The 23,558-nt window shown below is 51.1% G+C and overlaps 1 protein-coding gene across 3 annotated transcripts in view; it reads left to right on the top strand.

Annotated features, from left to right (window-relative positions):
* Nucleotides 1-23,558, top strand: part of AGPAT4 (1-acylglycerol-3-phosphate O-acyltransferase 4) — a 145,190-nt gene that overhangs the window by 113,208 nt on the left and 8,424 nt on the right. For 2 of the 3 annotated variants that reach the window (XM_030928879.1, XM_030928880.1), the window contains exons 4-8: nt 8,578-8,739; nt 9,193-9,346; nt 13,423-13,525; nt 16,112-16,187; nt 22,042-22,640. In XM_030928879.1, coding sequence (XP_030784739.1) covers nt 8,578-8,739; nt 9,193-9,346; nt 13,423-13,525; nt 16,112-16,187; nt 22,042-22,347 — 801 coding nt within the window. In that variant the 3' untranslated portion in view covers nt 22,348-22,640. Of the gene's footprint in view, nt 1-8,577; nt 8,740-9,192; nt 9,347-13,422; nt 13,526-16,111; nt 16,188-22,041; nt 22,641-23,558 lie in introns of those variants that run through there. The other variant, XM_010373153.2, reaches the window with a different exon arrangement.

The following is a 23,558-nucleotide window of genomic DNA, read 5'->3' on the forward strand; positions in this document are numbered from 1 at the left end:
TGGGCAGCGCCAGGCCCTGGCAAGCAGGCCATGAGCGGTAGCTATTATTATATTAGCAATATTTATCTGCCAGGCCAACTGAGATATTTGTCTTCAGATGCTTAAAGAAGCCATGTGGGTTAGTTATCCATGGCAGCGTGATGAGACCCAAAACACAGCGGCTTAAAACAACAAGTGTGTCATAAAGATCCCCTGCCTGTGTGGTCGGGAATCCAGGTGCAGCTGAGCAGGGGACCTGGCAGCGCCTCTCAGGAGGGGCCTGTCTGTGATCTGCCTCCAAGCGCGCTCACGGGTTTGTTGTCCGGCCTCTATCCCTCGCCACACAGGCTTGTTTTAAAACACACGGCTTCCCGGAACATGGCAGCTGCACCCCTGAGGGTGAGCCTTGCAAGAGAGAGTGAGTGGGCACCCGGGCAGCAGCCATGAAGCTTCTGTAACCGGGGCCCGGGAGAGACCTGCCATCCCTTCTATCCAGACTGTTTGTTGGAAGTGGATCAGTAAGCACAGCCCATGCCTCAGGGATGTGGGGTGGGGGGCACAGGGGCGTGGATGCCAGGAGGCCGGGATCACAGGGCCCCTCGGCGGCTGCCCACCCCACGGTGACATGACGTTTGGTCTAAGACCTTCCCTTGCCCTCTTAGTAAACATGTAATACAGCTGGGCCTGAACACAGATTGAAATGTTGCATTTCTGGCCTGGCACAGTGGCCTATGCCTGTAATTCCAGTGGTTTGGAAGGCCAAGATGGGAGGATGACTTAAGCCAGAAGTTCGAGACCAGCCTGGGCAGCATAGTGAGATCCCCATCTCTATAAACATAAGTCAATAAATAAAACAAATGAAAAATAGCAGCATTGCATTTCTTTGCACAGAGAAAGGTGAGAGGGGGAGAGTGGCTTTATCTCTCCTAGGCAGAGGGCCTGTGTGTGAGGGTGCCCATAAAGCCCTGTACTGCCTCTTTAAACAGAAGGATTTTCGATGATGACAACGATAGCAGTTGATATACCTTCAAAATCCGTGTCCAGCGAGTGTTGATTGTGTGTGGTTTCTCCAGGAGACCATGTTCATGCAGCACAGCATTGTTTCACTCACCTTTACCCCAGCTTCCTACACATGCGCTTGTCAAGTGCCCTTTGGCTGAAGAGAAGTTAGAAGTTTCCACATATGGAGGGGTGTTTTCGGCAGATACGCACACCGCCATGGTTTTGTCAGCTCTGTAGGGTGGTCTTGCACCCTCCTCACCGCTGGCATCACCTGAGTGTATGGCAGATGCCCTGTGCTTCCCACCATCATGTGAGTTCATCCTCAGCTGTGCAGGCAGCAGGAGTGGGCAGGGATGCCACCCTCTGCCTCTTACCATTCACTGGTTTGGCAGGTGTGCTGGGATCTGGAATCACATGGATGAGGAACCTGATAATGGTGATGACTGAGGTAGCCAGGTGAAGCACTGGCCAGGGCAAGTAGTGCGCAGCTCACGGGACTATGGCTGCACCGTGGGTTCATACCGACTACCATCCTGGAGGTGGAAGCGCATGCTCGCCTGTAAAAGTCCAGTCCCACGATGGACACACCGGGGTCTTCTTCTCTGTTGACCAGGATCCTCTGGCAGTGTCTTTTAACAAGCCAGAGTCTGATTCCACCAATCATAAAGTCAGGGTTGCTTAAAGCATGGGGCTTCTTCCTCCTCTGTGCGCAGCCTCAGTAAACGGTCGCAGCCTGTGCTGTCTGCTGTACACCGACTCAGTATCATCCCATGAACCGCCCCTCTTTCTCACTCCCACCTGCTGTATGCATAGGGCCCTCTGATGCCCCGTCCGCCTGTGCTTCCTGCAACTGTTCAGCAAGCACCTATTGGCTACAGAGTGCTAGGCAAAGCCAATCGCTCCTATTACGTTCTGTCCTGGGGACATCCTGTTTTCCCACCTGCCCCTGTACTGCTTCTGCTCTGTCTTCCCATCTGCAGGGCTAATGCCATCCCACAAGGGCTGGGCTGCCCGTTCAGAAGAGAAACTGGGAAGGGGCCATGAGGACCTGTGTCCAGGCAGGGTGGACGAGGGCTTTGTGCAGGGAGCTCCTCTCCCATCTTTGTGTCCTGACAGCCGTGCCCATGGCCCCTCAAAGCAGAGCCAGGAGTGATCAGTATCCTGCTGGTTCAAGCCTCCATGTTCGTCCTCCGAATGGTCCTCTTCTCTCTGCACATCTGCATGCCTGTCAAACCCAGAATAGTTTGGGGCCTGGTAAACGGGGGGAGGTTGGCTGGAGGAGGCCAATCAGGAGTGCAAGAGCCCCGTGTACTCTTCCCCACGTGGATAGAGGATAAGTCTCTAATTCCAGCCTGAGGTGAATTCTTAGAGAGCGCTTTCATTTCGTGTTTGCTGTGCGCACTTCCCCTGCGGCTGTGACTAACTGGAACAGCGTTCGTTTTGTTTTGAGACTCTCTTGAGAATTTTCTGGCAGTGTAAGGTCTACACCATTTTCCTCTCAGCATCAGAGAAGGCAGAAAGCAAGAGAAAGGAATGCAGTGTGAGCAAGGCCAGGCACACTTGTGCTACCGCAGTTGGCAAGAATGGAGTCTATAATCCCAGCACTCTGGGAGGCCAAGGTGGGTGGATCACCTGAGGTCAGGAGTTCGAGACCAGCCTGGCCAACATGATGAAACCTTGTCTCTACTAAAAATACAAAACAAACAAACAAATTAGCTGGGTGTGGTGGTGGGCGCCTGTAATCCCAGCTACTCCCGAGGCTGAGGCGGGAGAATCGCTTGAACCCAGGAGGTGGAGGTTGCAGTGAGCCGAGATTGCACCACTGCACTCCAGCCTGGGCAACAGAGCAAGACTCCATCTCAGAAAAAAAAAAAAAAAGGCTGGGTATGGTGGCTCACACCTGTAATCCCAGCACTTTGGGAGGCCAAGGTGGGTGGATCACCTGAAGGTCAGGAGTTCGAGGGCAGACTAGCCAACATGGTGAAACCCCATGGCTCTACTAAAAATACAAAAAATTAACCAAGCCAGGCATGGTGGTGGCCGCCTATAATCCCAGCCACTTGGGAGGCTGAGGCAGGAGAATCGCTTGAGGGAGGCAGAGATTGTAGTGAGCTGAGATCGCACCATTGTACTCCAGCCTGGGCTAAAAGAGTGAAACTTCATGTCAAAAAAAAAAAAAAAAATGGAGTCTCTCACCTTTTGATGAACATACACACATACATGCATGCGTGCACAGAAACTGGTTCATTATTTTGAGCTCCAATCTTTTCTGCATTTTGCTATAACTTGGGACAGGTTTCGGAGATTCCAGGCCCATACCATCCTCTCTTGCGCATACCTTCTTGTCAGAAGGGGTCTGTACAACAACTTACTGGCAGAGTTTAGTGGCAGAAATGGAACACAGTAACTGAAAGTTTCTCCCTTCCCTCTAGACTCTGGGCACCTCAAGGCCACAGGTAATCCTAACCAGCATTGTGTTCTCAGCACCTGCAGAGTGCCTGGCACAGGGGGCTTCTTAATCAATACCTTTGCACAGACAGAGCAGCCTTGGGTTGAAGATTCCAATTCGATGAGCTTATGCACCATACATTAGAATGGAGGCTGTGCTATGTGGGACTCATGAGGACTCTGGAGCTATAGGGCTGGATGGCTTGTCTGGGGCTCCAGGGAACTGAAACATTTGCTACAGTGTCTCCAGCTGGTAGTCAAGAAAACAGTCAAAGGACTCAAAGGCAGGCTGTTTAGCCTGCTTTATTGTTAAGGAACATCTCACCTGTTTTCAAAGTTCCGCTTAAGAGACCTCATTTTATATATTTGGTAGAAATAAATGACCTTGGCTCATTTGACTAACTGGTAACCCTACTGGGAAACCTTCAGCAATGACTGGACGTTTGCAAACAAAGCTGGCCACAGAGCCTCAGCCCCTGAGGGGTTCCTTGCTGGTGTTAGTGGGGGTGGAGGCTGTACAGGAGCAGGACACCCTGCTGCTCCCAGCCATACTGCATGCAGCACCGGGGTTTGGAATCTTCATCTGAAGCCTTAGTGAATAGCCATTTTGGAGAAAATCTTAACTAGAATGGCCTCATTCTGATCCGTTTTCACCCCAGAGTCTGTGGAGCTTCTGAAAGTCAGGGTCGGAGTACCAGGTCTCAGGCCCTCTCTGCATCAGCTCTTCCCAATGCCCAGGGTCTCTGCAAGGGCTGGCCCACTTGCCAGAGTTGCAGACCAGGTCCTGGGGCTGGCTGCGTCCCCGAGCTGTGGGGGTCCTCAGGATGGGCCAAGTAGATTAGCCCCAAGCAGCTACCCTAAGACAACTCTCCTTTTCACTGTCTCTCTCCATAGTGGGTTACTCCATCTGAAAATTTTAGATTGTCTAAATATGCTTGTGTCTAGACAGATCTGTTGATAAATCTAACTCATCAGTAAATCCTTTCAGGTTGGCCTCCGAAATAAATCCAGCATTGGTGAAATTGGTATATTTTCTTGTACACTCTCTCTGAAAGCTGTTGGCATCACACATGGAAGCCTCTGAGTGGCCTGGGAAAGCCATGACAGTTAGAGCATATTGCACCTTTTGCCTGGGGAACTGTCTGTATGTCTTAATAGTAGTTTCTAGTCTGTTTGTCATAAGTGAGTTAACTTGGGCAACTCTCTGTGCACAGGGACTATTCAGTTGTGCTTAAATAAATGTAATCTATTGTTACTATGATGCTACAGCATGGCTTAGAAAATGGGTTGAATAAAGAGGTGTTCAGACACTGCTTGCTCTGTGATGAATATAATAGCTACGAGTTAGTCAACGCCCATGTCAGAGTTCAGAGTCTGAACTCTGTGCTTTTGTAGATGTTTCCATATATCCTTCAGTCTTTACAGGGACACCAGGGGATATGTGTTGTCTTCCTCATCACACAGAGGGGAAACAGAAGCTCAGGAAGGTTGGGTGTCTTGAGCACAGTCACACAGCCGGGTCATGGTAGAGCCTGGTTAGAAACAGGACTGTCTCATTCCAGAGCTTTTCTTTCATGCAGCCCTGCCAGGGAAAGGGTATTGAGTGACATTTCTTCAGTTTGAAGAAGTAAAAGCTTCTACCTTAATATTTTAACATGTTTCTTACCAAACATAATTAACATCAAAACTAGGTATATTGATAATATCCAAAATTTTAAGGCTGAAGGATGGATTAAGTCAGTATAAAGAAAGTTATTTCTCTTCTGTTCCTTTTGATCATCAAAAACACTTGTAATCCCAGCACTGTAGGAGGCCGAGGCAGGCGGATCACCTGAGGTCAGGAGTTAGAGACTAGCCTGGCCAACATGGTAAAACCCCGTCTCTACAAAAAAATACTAAAAGTAGCCAGGTGTGGTGGCAGGCACCTGTAATCCCAGCTACCCAGGAAGCTGAGACAGGAGAATCACTTGAAACCAGGAGGCTGAGGTTGCAGTGAGCCAAGACTGTACCATTGCACTCCAGCCTGGGTGACAAGAGCAAAACTCCGTCTAAAAAGAAAACCAACAAACAAAACAACAAAAAAGCCAGAACTGTGTCTGACCCAGTGCCTCAGTTATGTTCCCAAACAGATGGTGAGAGCACGCTGATGCCAACGCCCTCTTAGAAATGACATTGTTACAGGAGTACTGTGAAATATGTTTATAATAAAAAACTGGAAAATCTAACAAAGTCAAAATCACTTACAAATGACTGTCCAGCAACAACTACTGTTATTTTTCTCTGCTTTACTTTTTTTCATAAAGTTATAATCATGCTGTAGACTCACCTTTGTTCCAGATCTTTTAAAAATTTAGTATTTTACCATAAACGATTGCCTAGCCATTACACACTCATAGAAAACAAGTTTTAGTGGCTCTAAATCAGGGGTTGGCAAATGTTATCTGGAATGGGCCAGAGAATGAATAGTTTAGGCCTTATGGATCATAGCGTGTCTGTCACAAAACACTCCTGTGTGTAGCGTGAAGGCAGCTGCAGACAAGAGGCACATGACCAAGAGGCTGTGTGGCCACAGGACGTCACTTACAGAAGCAGCAGAGGAGCCAGCTTGTCCCGAGGGCAGCTGCTTGCTGACTCCTCTGTAGTGTTGTACAAGATATGGTACACACCATAACCCATGGGACGCATCTACTGTGGGGCATCTAAACAGCTTTTGGTGATCTAATAGGGATGGAAATAGCGACTCCCGTCCCAGGTGACCACCTGTGGGTCTAGATACCCGCATCACTGTCAAAGTTATCGTTTCCATTTAGCAGCAGGTCGTCTGAGGCCAACCACTAGGACCCACTATAGCACTGTGGACAGGAAATACCCCTGAGAGTGCTTTTCCCCGGCAGAAGCCATGATTGGCTGCAAGGGACCACGCACCTTCCCAGGGCCAACAGCTGCTGCTTTAGTCTGCGGCCCCCTCCTGGCTGCGGAACCAATCGTCGTTCACAGCTCCATCAGATTGTCGCATGTTTGGAATGAGTTCAGGTAAATTTAATTTTAAAAAATATCATGGGCCGGGCGCAGTGGCTCAAGCCTGTAATCCCAGCATTTTGGGAGGCCGAGACGGGTGGATCACGAGGTCAGGAGATGAAGACCATCCTGGCGAACACAGTGAAACCCCGTCTCTACTAAAAATAATACAAAAAACTTGCTGGGCGAGGTGGCGGGTGCCTGTGGTCCCAGCTACTCGGGAGGCTGAGGCAGGAGAATGGCGTAGACCCGGGAGGTGTAGCTTGCAGTGAGCTGAGATCCGGCCACTGCACTCCAGCCTGGGCGACAGAGCGAGACTCCGTCTCAAAAAAAAAAAAATATCATGGGCACAGCACACAGTAAGCCCTCACACCCGTACCGGTGAGTTCACCCACCCACGGGGATGGTCCCGGAGTCCGATTTTATGGCTAAGTTCTCTTGGACAGAATCTGCATGTTGGACTTGTGTGAAAAACCAACTCCATCAGAAAATGGAGATGCTAAACTTGCAAGGTATCTGCCTTTTCTACTCCAAGTGAGGGAAGAAGTGTCTTGTTTTTTTTTTTTTTTTTTTTTTTTTTTTTTTTTGAGACGGAGTCCCGCTCTGTCGCCCAGGCTGGAGTGCAGTGGCCAGATCTCAGCTCACTGCAAGCTCCGCCTCCCGGGTTCATGCCATTCTCCCGCCTCAGCCTCCCGAGTAGCTGGGACTACAGGCGCCTGCCACCTCGCCTGGCTAATTTTTTGTATTTTTTTAGTAGAGACAGGGTTTCATCATGTTAGCCAGGATGGTCTCGATCTCCTGACCTCGTGATCCGCCCGTCTCGGCCTCCCAAAGTGCTGGGATTACAGGCTTGAGCCACCGCGCCCGGCCGTCTTGTTTTTTTAAAGTAGGGTAGCAGCTGGCTGTTTAGACCTTTTTCTGTTCTGCCAGTAGGTTGGGGGACACGGCTTACTGACCCCGTGCTGAGCTGGAGCTGTGGAGAGGCATGGGTGTAATGGGGAGTAGAGGAGAGAGGGCTGTGTTGAAGCCGGGGCTCTCCGCGCTGTGTGCATCCCAGGTTTCAGGCTGCGCTGACAGCTCACATCCTGGGCTCAGTCATCGACCCATTGGTCAAGGAGCATCTTGGCCAGTTCCAAAATTAAGATGAAAAGATAAACATCCATCAGATAAAAAGCTGTTTTTGTGTCTCCGCTACCCCGTCCACCCCACTGAAGCCCTGGTCTTCCTCAGTGTAGGGGTCTGATGTAGTGGACGCCTGGCTAGGGAGGGCCACATCAAGCCCTGGGGACCCAGGACTGCCCTGAGAATCCCCAGAGGGGACCTGTTGGGGCCTCGCTCATGCACCTGCGTCAGCCTCAAGAAGGTCTCTGGCAGGTGCTTCTGCCCCGTCTCAGCCTCAAGGACATGCTGGCAGCGGGTGTGGAGGGCACCGAGCACATCTCCTGGTCTGGGTTTTACTTCCAGCTTGGACCAGCTGTGCCCGGAGATCCCACTGGGCTCCGCAGCCTGCTCTATGAGCGGAGACTCCTGTTTGCCTCAACTGCAGAGCTCAGCAGAGTAGGCCGAGCTGTCTCGGAAAAATCGGATTCAAATGAATCTTTGGCCAACAACTATTCAAGAAGGATGTAACCTCACGCCCAGGAATGCTACATTTTCTAGCATTTGACATTTTCCGCGATCAAGAATTACTATATTTTGTAATATCACAAAACTCAATGAGATCCGCAGAAAAGAGGTACATAAATTAGTGTCACACAGCTGCACAGTAGGCTTAGTGAGGGCATGGTGGTGATCACCTAGAAACCCTTTGGATGGTGGTGGGAGCATTGTCAGGACCCTGAATATCCATGACTGCTTGCTGCTGCCTTCTTGACTCCTGCCGTCCGCGCTGAGAACCACGGTCCCCTTGCCTCCTGCCCCCACGCTGGCAGGGTGAGCACAATCTGGACCTCTAGCTGAAGGGTGGGGAGGGCATCAGGGTCCATGGCCTCGACAACATGTGTTCTGGGACTGGCCCGAGGCATCTGGTGTGAATGTCCCCTCCTCTTTTTCTACTTCAGTCTCCAACAGCCCCAGGAGGTGGCTCTGACGTCTCCTTCATGGGCACCTGGGCTCCCTCCTCTGTTTCAGGGCTCCAAGGTCCTGGCCAAGAAAGAGCTGGCCTACGTTCCAATTATCGGCTGGATGTGGTACTTCACCGAGATGGTCTTCTGTTCGCGCAAGTGGGAGCAGGATCGCAAGACAGTTGCTACCAGTTTGCAGCACCTCCGGGACTACCCTGAGAAATATTTTGTACGTAGGCACCAGAGCAGCTGTGTCCCAAGGGCTCCTGTAGGACTGTGACCATGGGACCCCCGTGTGACTTCCACAGGACACGTGACTGTGGGGCCGTGTGTGACCCCAGGGCTATATGTGACCATGGGGCCATGTGTGACCATGGGGCCACATATATATGACCCCAGGGCTGGGTGTGACTGTAGGGCTGTGTGTGACCGTAGGGCCGTGTGTGACCCCAGGGCTGTGTGTGACCGTAGGGCTGTGTGTGACCCCAGGCTGTGTGTGACCCCAGGGCTGTGTGTGACCTAACGGACTTGTGCGATCGTGTCGCCGTGTGTGACTGTGGGGCCGTCTGTGAACTAGGGGTTGTGTGTGATCCCAGGACTGTGTGTGACCCCAGGACTGTGTGTGACCCCGGGGCCACGTGTGACTGTGGGGCTGTGTGTGACTCCTGCCTCCTTCCTTCAGTTCCTGATCCACTGTGAGGGCACGCGCTTCACGGAGAAGAAGCATGAGATCAGCATGCAGGTGGCCCGGGCCAAGGGGCTCCCCCGCCTCAAGCACCACCTGTTACCACGAACCAAGGGCTTCGCCATCACCGTGAGGAGCTTGAGAAATGTAGGTAAGGAAGAGTGTGTGGTCCTGGGCCTCCCCACGGCAGCGAGGAAGACAAGCCCCAGCTCCGGATGGGCAGAGCTTGCTTCCTGCCAGCACTTCCCGGCTGACTTGAGGCTCGGAGCTCGCAGTGGCTGCTCAAGTCTGGTCTCTGGGACTGGGAACCAAGGACAAATGGCCCCTGCACCCCTGGCTGGCACCTGGGGTGGGCCTGTGCCTGCTTTTCCTGGGGTGCCCGGGCCAGCACTGCCCTCTGCTGTGCAAATGTGCTGGGTGCCTGGATGGTCCATGGGGTAACCTGGGTCCAGGCCTGCAGGCCCAAGACAGCACAGTTGGGTTTAGGGTCATTTCTTGCCCACCCATTGGCATCAGCTGAACTCTGACCTTGTGGTCTATCGCAGCTGACCTCGGAGTCTGGAACCCTAAATGGCCATTGATAAGAAGGAAATAGCAACAACTTGCCTCTGGCCTCTTGTCATGCTTTTGTCTTCTTTTTGACCCTTCTGTCTCCAGTTAGAAACACCCTCTGTCTCCTTCTGCACAGCCGGCCTCCCCACACCCCCGCAGTCCCTTGGCCCTTTCCCTGGGCTGCAGGCCCCGGGGGCAGCTTCCTGTGCTCCTTCTCAGGCAAAGCACTTCAGGTGAAGCTGGCTTCTTCCTGGAGGGAGCTAGAGCCCAGCTGAATGCAGCTCTTGGCCCCATGCTGCTGCCTTCCTCAGCCTTATCCTCTTGTCTCCTCTCCTCCTTCTGAGGCAAAGGGCGGGGGGCCCCAAATTCCTCCCCGGGGCTGCATCGGGGCCCCTTGGTTTCTCCAGCCCTGACTGGCCCCCGAATAGGACCTCTGGAGCAACAGTGTTGGTGAATCGGTACCTCTAAAAGTCCCCAGGTGTGACCCACTGGCTGAAGCGGTGGTTTAAGGCCCCGGGCCGCACTCTCTGCTGGCCTCTGCTGCCTGTTTCACATACCCCCGCATACCCAGGCCAGCGCCAGCCCGGCTTTCTTCTGGGCTGCAGGAACCCAGGCCAGGCGGGCTGTGCCCCTGGCCCCCTCTCCCCTCTGTGTGCCTGCTCTGCCCTTAGCCCTGTTAACCAGTTTCTTCTTCCCCACATTCTTCCCTTGCTTCCTCATCCCCCTTCTCCTGGTCACCAGTGTTCCTTGATGACCTCTATTGGCACAGTGCCGTGCACGCCACACACAGTGTCACCTTCAATCCCCACAACATCCTGGCAGCAGCTCTTACTCCCAGAGAGAAGAGAGAAAAGCAGGCTCTGGAGTCTCGGCAGCAAATTCGGGCCTGCAGAACTGAGGGCCCACCAGGCCAGCCGCCTCCGAGGCTCCTTCCCCTCTGCCCAGCCTCTTAGAAGGTCGGTGGCACAGAGGGGCACCAGCTGCCTACATGTGTCTTTTGCTCTGGGCTCAGCCCAAGGGTCAGAATTACCCTGCCCCCTGCAGTCCCTGCTCCCACACCAACCCTGGGCCCCAGGGCCAAGGATGCTTCCATTGCTCGACCCCTGCTCTACCTCCCAGGCTGCTGCACTCTGCACTGTCCAGCAGTGTCAAGACCCTGGGGGCTCCCTGATCAGGAGGGCTCACTGAATCCTGTTTCCTCTGCTGACCTCTGTGACTCTGGGCAAGTGACCTTACCTCTCTGGTCCTAAGTTTGCTCTGAGTTCTGCAAAATCTGTTAGGGTTGCAAAGAGGATTAAATGAGAAAAGCTGGATAAAGAGCTCAGCATCCCACCTGGCCTATGATAAACATTTGATCAAAGGCTGCTGTTGTTTGGGGCCCTCTGCCTCCCACTGCACGTCTCACCTTCTGCCCCTGGTGGGGTTGCCCAGCTTGCAGGGCTACGTGTCCCCATCCTGATCCATCCCCTCTGGGTTGGACCAGCACGGCTCCCTGACTGAGCTTTGCCTAGGTTTTGCCTCGCAATGCCGTCCAGCTCTGTCCTGTTCATCACGGAGTTAACAAGGCTCTCTCCAATAATAGCCACCGCCAGTCTCGGGCGCATCTGACATGCCAGGCCCTGTACGCACCGTACATGTAGGATGTCCTCACAGGACTCAGGAAGGGAGATTCCTTTTTCTTTTTGCTTTCAGTTCACAGAGAAGGACATTGGGACTCAGAGAAGTTAAGGAGCGGGTGCAGTGTGACTCAGCCAGTACCTGGCGAGCTGGGATTTGCTCCTGGCTGGCGGGGGCCGGCAGCCGCTGCTCTCACTCCTTCCGACGCACCTTGCAGTTAGAATCAGGCTGGCTCTCCTTTCAAGATGCTTTTTTTGAGGTTTTGCTTTGAAAAATGAGATAGTTGTACAAGTCACTGATTTTTAGGTGGCTCTTTGGGGAACCCGTGGGTTCTCCCCACCTTTGCTTAACCAGAGTCAGCCTCTTCTGTTGTCTTCGTGGGCCCCTGTGTGAGCGGGTCAGAGGAAAGGAGGTATCAAAACCGCCGAACTGTGTGAGCTCTGTGGCCCCTTCTTACTGGGAAGCCCTAGGACACTACAGTCATGGTCCACACAGCCTGAACGGCTGTTCCTACAGATACCCGTTGATGCTTTAAAATGCCTGAGAAATGTGATAAGCATCCAGGTTCTCTCCCAGCAGCCCTGACCAGGCAGCTGCTCCTCAGGAGGGCTCAGGAGAACAGTCCCGCCTTCAGCCCCAAGGCGGGGACGAGTGGTCTCGGGCACTCTGGGCGCTGCTCCCAGGCTCTCCTGCAGGCCATCAGGAGGACCCCTGCCCGGTGGCACAGACAGTGGACCTGCAGACCCCGCACGGTGGTCAGGCAGCAGGTAGAAGAAAACAGATGGTGATTTATTGTTTTTGAATCTTGGTTCTGCATATTCCCAATCAGACCAAGTGCCTTTCCTCCTTCCTGCCATTCTCCCACTCCTTTTATTAATATTTGCACGTATGTAAAGCTCCCAGTGAAGTATCTGGCTCATCCTTTATTGAACACAAACCATGTGCTGGGCCCTGCAGTAAGTGCCTGGCCTCTGTCATCTCAGCAGCTGTGTGACAGAGGCTCCCTTCTCCAGGACAAGACCTAGCCCCAGCTGCCCAAGAGAAGATCCCACCGGTGGGAAAAGGTGGCAGCCGCCGGGGTTCCCACCTGTTGCTCCTACCGTCTGGTGCTTTTACACTTCAGCAAGTGGCCAGTTTCCACTGTGCATGTATCTCCTCTGTTCCCTCACTCGTTCCTTCCTATATTCTTCCATCCTTTGATCCAAGAAGCTTCAACTGAGTATGATCCAATTCCTTAAGGAGTTTCTCATCAGTATCCTAGGACAATTTGTAGCTATCTTATTTTTCTAGGGGAAAATAATGCTCACAGAATGGTTATGCTGCTGTAACTGAGACACTTCCTTAGTTTCCTTTGGAATAATTTTTCTTATCATCCACACTTGTTTAAATTCCGGTGTTTCTTGACTGAAATGATAGGCTGGGCACATTAGAAAGTTACAAGTCATCGTTGTGGCACCCCTAGACCTGACTTTGCAGTACTGCTTTAAAAGTGATCTGGGCTAGGCACAGTGGCTCAGTCTGAGCTGGGCACAGTGGCTCACTGTGATCCCAGCACTTTGGGAGGCTGAGGCAGGCGGATCACTTGAGGTCAGGAGTTCAAGACCAGTCTGACCAACATGGTGAAACCCTGTCTCTACTAAAAATTAGCTGAGCGTAGTGGTGGTGCCTGTAACCCCAGCTACTTGGGAGGCTGAGGCAGGAGAATTGTTTGAACCCAGGAGGCAGAGATTATAGTGAGCCGAGATTGCACCACTGCACTCCAGCCTGGGTGACAGAGTGAGACTCCATCTCCAAAATAAATAAATAGAAAAAGTGATCTGACTTCAGCAATGACCCTGTTTTCTATTACTGAGTTCTAGTGGGATTTTATGATTACAAAAGATAATACATATTCAGTGTAGAACATGTGGACCATATAGAAAAAAAAAAGAAATCCGACCACTCTATTTCTAGATAAGCAGTTAGCCATTTGATTATTGTCTTCCAATGTGTGTATCTACAGCACAAAATTGGGTTCACACGCTATATACTGCTTTGTATTTGTTTTATTTTTTATAGTTTCAGCTGTATATGACTGTACACTCAATTTCAGAAATAATGAAAATCCAACACTGCTGGGAGTCCTCAATGGAAAGAAATACCATGCAGATTTGTATGTTAGGTAAGTTGAACGGTTTCCTTTCCAGAAAAGACAGTGCCTGTTTCAAAGTAAACACATCACAAATGACCTAGAGACTTTCTTCCAGGGATCCCTGGGTCACACTGACTTCTTTGCAGTCTGTTTTGCATTGAACTTGACACATCCTACTGTTGAGAATGATTTGCTGAAGTCTCCTTCCATCCCAGCTCTTTCTGGATCCTCTGTAATCAACTCTTCCGTTTCAGAGAGCTCAGGTTGAACAAATGGAAGGCCATATTTTATAATTATTTTGGTGTTGGTGTGAAGAGAATGTGTTATTGACACTTTTCTTGAGCGGTGGGTCTGCTATATGGAATACACACAGATGTGTGTTTATATAAGGCGGTCTAGACACAAATGCAGAAGTCTTTTGTAGTGTCTTACTTATGTGTTATGTTCCAGGCTATTAGTGATTTTATTGAAGATACTTCTAGAACATATTAGTCAAACTAGTTCTCCTTCCCTGCCTATAGAATGAGCCGAACACCTCTGTTTCGGTGGGAAACAGAATTGGAAGGTGCAGCAGATACTAAACACAATGGCAATTCACGTATTAAAACCCAGAGTGACGGGGGTCAGGGACCGGACTGGTTTGTTGTGCTGTGGGTCACCTTCTCTGAATGCTAATCAAGAGAATCTGAAATGCCCACTAATGGAGAACTAATCCAGGGGCATATAACCTTCTGATTCAAGACCTTATGGAAGCCACATTACAAACAGCCCCATGAAAATCCAGGGCCCTACATTCCCACCAGGCCACACCAAATGTCCCAGCTTTCCTGGGAGATGTTTTGGTGGACTGGCGGCCAAAGTTAAGTAGCTTCTGATCTAAAAATGACTCTGGCTTTCCCATCAAAATAGGACAGCATTGACATCATCACTGACTTCTTATCTGATGGTGCAGGCGAGAGTCTGCCCTGTGACTCAGTTCTGTGGCATATGAAGGCAGGAGAATCACCTACCTGCCTGAAGGAGACCTTCAGACCTTCTCCTAGGAGTAAAGTGAGGTTTTATTCCCCGTGTTCGCTGACAGCTGGCAGGAGCTCCACTCAGTGGTCAGCTGGACTCAGTTATTTGGGAAAACCCCAAGACAATGTAGAAGATTATTTCACCTCTCAGGTAGCTGCAGCTCTCCAAAGCACGTGTGAGAATCAGCACCAAAATGATACTGGCACGTTCACTCACTGAAGCCAGATGACACACTTGACCCCAGAGGAAGGTTAGCATTGATGCTGTTCAACACACATCTTTTTGTCGTAGCTGCCCATTAAAAATGATGGAGGCATTTTTCTGAACATACGTCAGTACAAAGCACTGAAACATCAAGGGCGGTAATGTCAAGTTGCTGAAAAGGGCAAAACTCACTACATTCCCACTATCCAAATAAAGAAATATTATGCAGACTTGAGAGATCTCATTTCCAAAGCAGAGTAGATCAAAGAGCAAAGAAGTAGAGGATTCACAGAAGTACAGTGTGCGCAGGAACAGAAAAGGTGAAAGGATATTTCCGGAGGAGCTTATGGGGTAAGTTCTAATTATGTGAAAAACTTACCTCTATACAATACTGCCTTGAAAAGGAAGTTGCTCACTATAATCTGTTTTAAGATGGAATCCCATCGTTTATTCTCTTAACAGACTCTAGTGTGATAGATAAGCTCTAAAATCTTCTTACTAAGATATTCTTAGGCAATAGAAGGGAGTGAAATAACCTGGGAAATCAAGCTAGATGCAGACTTTGACATGGACAAAATTGAGTATAAATGAACGTCCCTTGCAATCACAAGAGCCAACAACCTGAGAACAAGTAGGAACGGCAAAGATGGCAGAGTGACTCCTCCCCGTGTTCAGTATAGGCTCTTTGTAAATGATCGAGTAGCAAGCCCTTGCCAGCACCAGTCCCTACAGCCACCCAAGTCTCTGAGCTATCACTGGTGTACAGTGACTCTGGACCCCTGTCTGAGCCATGGAGCCTGGGGAAGATGCCCTGGCTACTTGCATCTGGGAATAATTTAATTCACCACCATCCACATCACTGACTTGTCAAAACTTTTGCAGAAAAAGTCTGCCTCAAGGCTAACCAAGAGGCCACAGGAATCATTTGATGGGAGATAATCTGCCATTACCAGTAAGTTGGTTACTTGACTAAGAAGAAATTACTAGGATCTTGTCTCTGATGCATCACTTCTGTGTATATTGGATTGTCTCATGTGGAAACTGAGGCAGTGTTGTCCTCTTTGCAAGAGGCAAATAATCAGGTTTTGGGGGCCTTTTTGTGAGTTGGGAGGGAAGATGGAATGAGGCAAGTGTCCCCTGTTCTAACAGCATCTGTCTATGTCATTGAATTGGACCCTGGGTTTTTCCTTCATGGATCATAATTGCATTTTGGCCTGTGTTTCTCCAGTGTGGATGTGGAACGCCCCTTCTTTCTATCACTTGCATTACTCTCTTCACTTCCACATTATTTAGGCTACCTAGATACAAACAAAAAATGGCAGCACCGTTACTGGAAAGTGTATGTTGCGGGGCGGGCGTCACCTCCTCCCTGCTAGCTGCTCTCTGCCTTTGCAGGAGGATCCCACTGGAAGACATCCCTGAAGACGATGACAGGTGCTCGGCCTGGCTGCACAAGCTCTACCAGGAGAAGGTCAGTGCACTGGGTGCCGGGGGTCCGTTCGTGTTGCAGCTGTGGGTGCGCCGTGCGGCTGTGTGGCAGCAGGCCTTTCTCCGGTGGGTGAGACGTCACAGAGCCGGTTATTCATGAGTCCGGAGCTGACCCTCTCTTGGAAATAAAGAACGTAGCCAAATATATTTTTTTTTTGAGACAGAGTCTCGCTTTGTCACCCAGGCTGGAGTACAGTGGTGCGATCTCGGCTCACTGCAAGCTCCACCTCCCGGGTTCACGCCATTCTCCTGCCTCAGCCTTCTGAGTAGCTGGGACTACAGGCGCCACCACCATGCCCAGCTGATTTTTTGTATTTTTAGTAGAGACGGGGTTTCACCGTGTTAACCAGGATGGTCTTGATCTCCTGACCTTGTAATCCGCCCGCCTTGGCCTCCCAAAGTGCTGGGATTACAGGTGTGAGCCACCGCACCCAGCCTAAAATGTTACTTTTAGCAGAAAGAAGAGTATGCTAAGAAAAGGTTTAGAAAATGAGCCTCTTTTGTAAAGAGCCACACAAACAAATCTACAATAAATGTGGGCCCTCAAATCCATCAAGGCAAAGGAGATTTTTCTCAATGGGCCCTTCCTCTCCTGTGTTCAGGCAGAACTGTGGTCATCATGTAAACCAAGAGGCACATCTCCTTGTTAGTTTCTTACGGTGTTTTCCTCTAAACTATGTTTACATTTAAATGATAGTGTTCAACTTGGAAGGGTTCTCAAAATGATCATCTACTCCAAAGCTCTTACACTACTGATGAGGAAGTTAAGGTCCGAAGGATGAAGTGATTTACCCAGTTTTCCAGCTCACCGATCAAAGCCAGGTGCTGGAGCCCAGGCCCTTTCTCTATCCGTGCAGGGCTGGGACGACGCCGAGTTCTCTAAGCAGTATGTGTCTGTGAGCGAACCTGGGAGGCTGGCCCTTTTCCTTTCCGAGAAGATCGCTGAGCAGTAAGGGGAAGTGGTGCGTGGTTCCTCCAAGCAGAGTGGTGAATAGACGTCAAGGGACAATTCCTTTCTGTATCAGCCTATTTTGCTAGGAGCCTAGATCTAAAGCTTTACTTGCCCCAAATCTGGGTGCCCCACCAAGCTTGTCAAAGTAGAATTTCATTTTAATGATCACCCTTTCAGTCAGAAGTGTGGTGTATGTCAAAAGACAATTCTGTTGATTTTGACCTTGGGATTTTAGGGCAGTAGTTCTCCGACTTTTCAATTTCATGGACAGGTAAAGTTTCTGCAAAATGGGAGGGGATGGCAGGCAGCCAATAGAGGTGTGCCAACATTCTGGTCCTTCCAAGCATAAGAGAAACTCGCCACCTACCAGTGACACAATTATTTAATATGGGAAAGGCATCATCTCTGAAAACAGGGCCATCCTTTGAGTTGACCTGATTTAGCTTTATGAAAAATGCACAATATTTCTTGCTTGTCAGCATTTGGGACTCCTATTGTTTGAAGGCTTTGAGAAACCATTCATGACCTTGTGTGATCTTCTGTGGAAAAAGCAGTTCCCAAATGAACTCGCTCTCAGGCTGAACCTACAACCTCAGAACCCCTTTTTTCCAGGGAGGTCACAATAGCCATCATGGTTTCTTAATTGTATGGGGCGAACAGATTCTAACTTTTCATTTCTAACTTAAAAGTACTTCTTCAGGTTGTAATTTGACACTTGCAGAAGGGACTATAAATTGGCCATTAATGGTGCACATTAAGAAATAGGTGAGGCTGGGCACAGTGGCTCTTGCCAGTAATCCCTTTGGGAGTAAGCACTTTGGGAGGCTGAGGCTGGAGGATCACTTGTGGCCAGAGGTCGCCCAGGTTTGTGACCAGTCTGGGCAATGTAATGAGAACCCCTGTCTACAAAAAAAGTTTACAAGTTAGCTGCGCCTAGTGGTCCACACCTGTAGTTCCAGCTACTGGGGAAGCTGAAGTGGGAGGATCACTTGAGCCTAGAAGTTCAAGGTTACTGTGAGCTATGATTGCGCCACTGCACTCCAGCCTGGGCAACAGAGTAAGACCCTATCTCTAAAGAGAAATAAGTGAAAAAAAAGCTACATTCAGAGCTGTCTTGTGGAGGCCAAGGTCGGAAGCAGCTCTGGGTGGGTGCAGAGCTCGGGGTGCAGGCATGGTGGCCCGTGGAAAACACTGTGGTCTCCTGCTCCTCACCTTCAAGGGCAAGAACCATTTTTAGGACTGGCAATTGTTTTTTTTATTTTTTAATTTTTTTTATTTTTATTTATTTATTTTTTTTGAGACGGAGTGTGGCTCTGTCACCCAGGCTGGAGTGCAGTGGCCGGATCTCAGCTCACTGCAAGCTCCGCCTCCCGGGTTCCCGCCATTCTCCCGCCTCAGCCTCCGAGTAGCTGGGACTACAGGCGCTGCCACCTCGCCCGGCTAGTTTTTGTATTTTTTAGTAGAGACGGGGTTTCACCGTGTTAGCCAGGATGGTCTCGATCTCCTGACCTCGTGATCCGCCCGTCTCGGCCTCCCAAAGTGCTGGGATTACAGGCTTGAGCCACCGTCCCCGGCCAATTGTTTTTTTATTTAAACCATAAGGGTACTGCTCCTTAGAAGGGCAGCAGGGAGCCTCAAGGCTTCGCCCCCATGGTAAGTCCTTTGCAAGTCCTGGCCCTGCACTCGGGTGATGTCTGCACGCTGAGGTCAAGGTTTGCGAGTGCTCCTCACAGAGCCTCTCTCCACCCAGACTTGCTGACTAAGAGGAACTACTTCTTCCTTTCTGTTCCCCAACTTTCTCTTCTATTCTTTGTTCTTTCCTGTTCTTGCCCCTGTCCTTTTCTCCCTCCTTTCTTCTCCTTAATTCTGCCCTAAGACACAATTTCTTTGCTGAGCTGAGTGCCTGGGAAAGCTGAGCGGGTGTGCTGTGTGGAGTCTCCTCCGCACGCCTCCTCCCAAGTGCCTTTGTCGCGGGCTGCAGCGGGTGTTTGTTCGGGGATCCGCCGCCTCTCAATAGGATCTCGTAGCTTGTGGGCTGATGCTTCTTTCTGGAAACAAACCAACTCTCCTTCGTTCAGTGACTACATTTCCTAGTTCCAACTTTATAGTATGCCATACGGTAACACACAGAAACAAAAAACATGAGTCCTTTCCCTGTGGGGCAAATTTTATTACAAAATGGATCCATGACCAAGATCGGCCATGGACATTCTACTGCCGGAGCCTGGAGTCTGGCCAGAGCTGGCCGTGCTGTTCTCTCCGCGACAGTCTATGGGAGGTCTTGCGGCAATGTCAGGGGCCATAAGTGAGGGGAGGGGGTGAGAGTTAGTGTTTTAAACCACAGACAAAACTTTAAAGTGAATCGGGCTGGGTGCGGTGGCTCACACCTATAATCCCAACACTTTGGGAGGCTGAGACGGGAGGATCACCTGAGGTCAGGAGTTCAAGACCAGCCTGGCCAACATGGTAAAACCCCATCTCTACAAAAATTAGCTGGGCATGATGGCAGGTGCCTGTAATACCAGGTGCTCAGGAGGCTGAGGCGGGAGAATCACTTGAACCTGGGAGGTGGAGGTTGCAGTGAGAGGAGATTGTGCCATTGCACTCCAGCCTGTGCGACAGAGTGAGACTCTGTCTCAAAAAATAAAACCATAAAGTGAATGGGAAGTTCTGAGTTCTGCAGCTCCTAGAAAAGGGAGTGCTTTTTCCTTCTTGCAAGAGGTGCAAATAAAAAAATCTTGGCCTAGCAAATGTCTTTCTGGAAACAAGACAGAAAAGGTGAGTTCCCCTTTGTGATATTACTATAAAAAAAGTACTAAAAAGACTGTTAAGGAAAATAATTTCAAAAGCCACATTTGCCAATTTTTAAAAATGGGTGAGTTCTATGGCATGTAAATGTCACCTTAAGAAAGCTGTTTTTTTTTTTTTAAACAAGGCACAAAATATCACCCACCTTGTCTAGTTATCAGGTGCCCTGTGGCCCCAACCTGGGATAAGAAAATCACCCCATTCTGGTGGGCAGGCGAGTGCTGCTTCCTACCCTGGCAGAGTCGGATGCCACCTCTCTGGGCATTGCCCGTGCTCCTGACTGTCATGGTGCTCACCTCCTTGTCTCCTCCACCCTCTGATCGCTCTCACTGCTTGAGGGTGGGAGTGCTTGGCACACACGTCGATTGTTCTTCAACTGCTTGATGATGTGACTTCCCCTGAGAGCCCCCACGGCTTCCCTTGGCCGATGTCCAAGAGCAGAGTCATGCAACAAGTGACACTTCAGACCAGGCTTGTTAATGGGCTGCAGGGGGCCAAGGGCAGAGCAGAGGCACCTGAACTGCCCAGGGAAGGAGTTGGGGATTCTCCTTCCAAAATGGCCTAATTAGTGTGTGGACTAGTATGAAAAGTGACTCTGAGAGGCCAAGAGAGCCTATGATTCAGTACACCCTGAATGGAAAAGAAGAAAAGTATGAGATACTTTAGACTTTTCTATCTCAAATTGTTAAAGGAAAATATTCAGCATTTAAGGTAGTGTAAGTTTCAATTATATGGAAGCTCATTTTTCAGAAAATTCGACTCCTTAGAGAACTGGGACGTTACTAGGCTAGTTTATGGGACACAAACTGGGCCTCACCATGACCCACACCTGTTTTTGTGTGGCGTGCATGCTATCAGCCATGTGCAGCTTTTACAATAGCTGAGGCAGCCGCCCACAATACAACCCGGGCAACTCCCTGTGGCTGCCTGGCTCAGCTCTGCTGCCTGGAGGTGGCTCCTGCCCTGGCCCCCGCCTCACGGCCAGGACCTGCCCTTAGATGGGCCAGTGGGAATCCTGGTGCCACAGCCCCTTGTTCCCCCCAGGTCCTGGCTCAGCCCAGCTCCCAGCTGCTTGAGCACTCCTGTTGACTGTTGGGTTCCTGGGTCCCTCCCTTATATCCAGCAGCTCCTTGTGGCTGAGCCCCAGTCCCTGAGCGGGAGCTCTGTGACATGAGACACCCAGGGAAGGGCCACCGTGTTCTTTTGCAGTGCATTTACGTGGGGCCGTGAGTCCCCTGTTCTCACCCAGGGACCGCAAGGAGCGCCATGAGGGCTCTGGAGTAGCTGCTCTGCAAGCTGTTCGTGACACACACACCCTGGGGGTGGACGTGGATGAGTGCGTGGTTCCCACTAAGAATCTGCTTAGTGGGAGGACATGAGCCTGTTTACCTTTTCCACGGTCTGACAGTCACTTAGAAGAGTCACCCTGGACACCCAGTCCTGAGTTTGCTGTCACCTCCAAGAGCCATACCCAGCAGCCCTCAAGCTTTCGTCATTCATGATGCCTTGAATCACGGCCCTCAGAGCCCTCCAGTGGCCAACAGGGTGGTAGGTGTGGGTGGGCTGTCCCGCAGGAGCCGAGGTGAACGGGCTGTGGAGGCCAGGAAGGCAGGGCATGGGCATGTGCCGGACCGGGCTGTGTGGCGAGCTCCTCCTGACTGCGAGCCAGGTCTCCACGGAGTGTCCCCTGTGGGCAGCTTCGGGCAGCAGCCGACCTGTCGTGGAAGGCACTGCTGCCCCATCAGACAGACAGGCCTGGCTCAGGGATGAAGGCGCCTACCCACAGAGGGTGGATCCCAGCCCCAGCCCAGGCTGGCCTGAGGCCAGGCCTCATGCTCCATGCCCTGCAGTCAGGGACAGCTGCAGCGGCCCTGCCACTCCCAGTGCCCCTGTGGGAGGGGCGGCCAGATGCAGCATTGAGAAGACAGCAGCTGCCTACAAAGTGCTTTCTGGAAGGAGCCACAGACCCCAGTTCTGTCCGAGCCCCCGTGGCACCCGTGTATCTCTGCGATTCCCTTGGAAGCGGGGCCTCGGGAGGGACCTGCCACTGAGCCCAGTCCTCTTTCCTGTCCCCCAGGATGCCTTTCAGGAGGAGTACTACAGGACAGGCACCTTCCCAGAGACGCCCATGGTGCCCCCCCGGCGGCCCTGGACCCTCGTGAACTGGCTGTTTTGGGCCTCGCTGGTGCTCTACCCTTTCTTCCAGTTCTTGGTCAGCATGATCAGGAGCGGGTCTTCCCTGACGCTGGCCAGCTTCATCCTTGTCTTCTTCGTGGGTGAGTGGAGGGCAAGGGGCTGGTGGGTGCTAACAGCACCACCCTGGGAGAGGTGGCATCAGGGCTGGGACCAAGGCCATCTGTGTAGGCAGGTGTGCCATGGATGAGGAGCAGGCTCAGCTTGCAAATCACAGGGAAAAATTAGACTTCAGGATGAGTACGAGGCCCTTGAATACCAGGCCCAGGACCCACTCCACAGCCTGGATGGTCCAGCCTCCCACCAGGGGCTGGATTCCACACGTTCCCTCTTGGGTGGTGATGCAGCTGCCACTTCCACTCCGCGACAGCTGTGAGTGCTCCCTCCCCGTCCCCTGCAGACAGCTCTGCTCGCTGGCATCATTTCCTGTTTCTGAAGAAAGCCCTGTGCTGGAGGCCAGTGGGGACGTATAGGCAGCTCCCTGCCTTCGAAGCCCTGGGGGCGCCTGTGGCTTCTCCTTTGCTGCAGGTGGATGACACTGAGTGGAGACGCTTGCTGACAGAGCTTTTCACAGATCTGCGCTGGCCCCAGGTGACCAGGATTCTCGGGCTACTGCTGCTTCTTGGCACCAAGCCTCTGTGCACCCTGCTCCTTGCCTCTGTGGTGGGGCAGCCTGTCGTGCCTGCTTCCTGCCCTGTGAACAGCAGGCCCATGCTTCCTGGAGCCAAGGAAGACTTTGGGGTTTCCCTGTGAAAGGCCCCATCTCCCCAAGCCTGGCATCCTCTCTGAGGCTTTGGAGAGCCTGGGAGAGATGGCACATTGTCCAAGCACACAGAGATCGCGTGCTTCTTTCAGATGGACAGGTCTCAGTTATTTTCTGTGAAACACAAAGCTGCGGTATGCTCAGTATAAAAGGCCCAAGCAATATGCAAGCGCAGAAAATTGAAAGTGTGTCAGGACAAAATTCCCATTGAGCCTGCTTCCCAGATAATCGTTAATGACAATTTGGTGCACATGCTTTTTCCAGTCTCAAGCATATGTAAATTCCTGTCAGTGGAGTTTCTTCAACGCGCCTTTTCACCTAATGAACCATAACCACCAAAACAGGTCACAGCACATAAACCTATCTCTTTCATTCCGACCGACCCAGCCATAACCACCAAAACAGGTCACAGCACATAAACCTATCTCTTTCATTCCGACCGACCCAACCATAACCACCAAAACAGGTCACAGCACATAAGCCTATCTCTTTCATTCCGACCGACCCAACCATAACCACCAAAACAGGTCACAGCACATAAGCCTATCTCTTTCATTCCGACCGACCCAACCATAACCACCAAAACAGGTCACAGCACATAAGCCTATCTCTTTCATTCCGACCGACCCAACCATAAC

Source organism: Rhinopithecus roxellana, chromosome 4, assembly GCF_007565055.1.
Source record: "Rhinopithecus roxellana isolate Shanxi Qingling chromosome 4, ASM756505v1, whole genome shotgun sequence".
Classification (NCBI taxonomy): Eukaryota; Metazoa; Chordata; class Mammalia; order Primates; family Cercopithecidae; genus Rhinopithecus; species Rhinopithecus roxellana.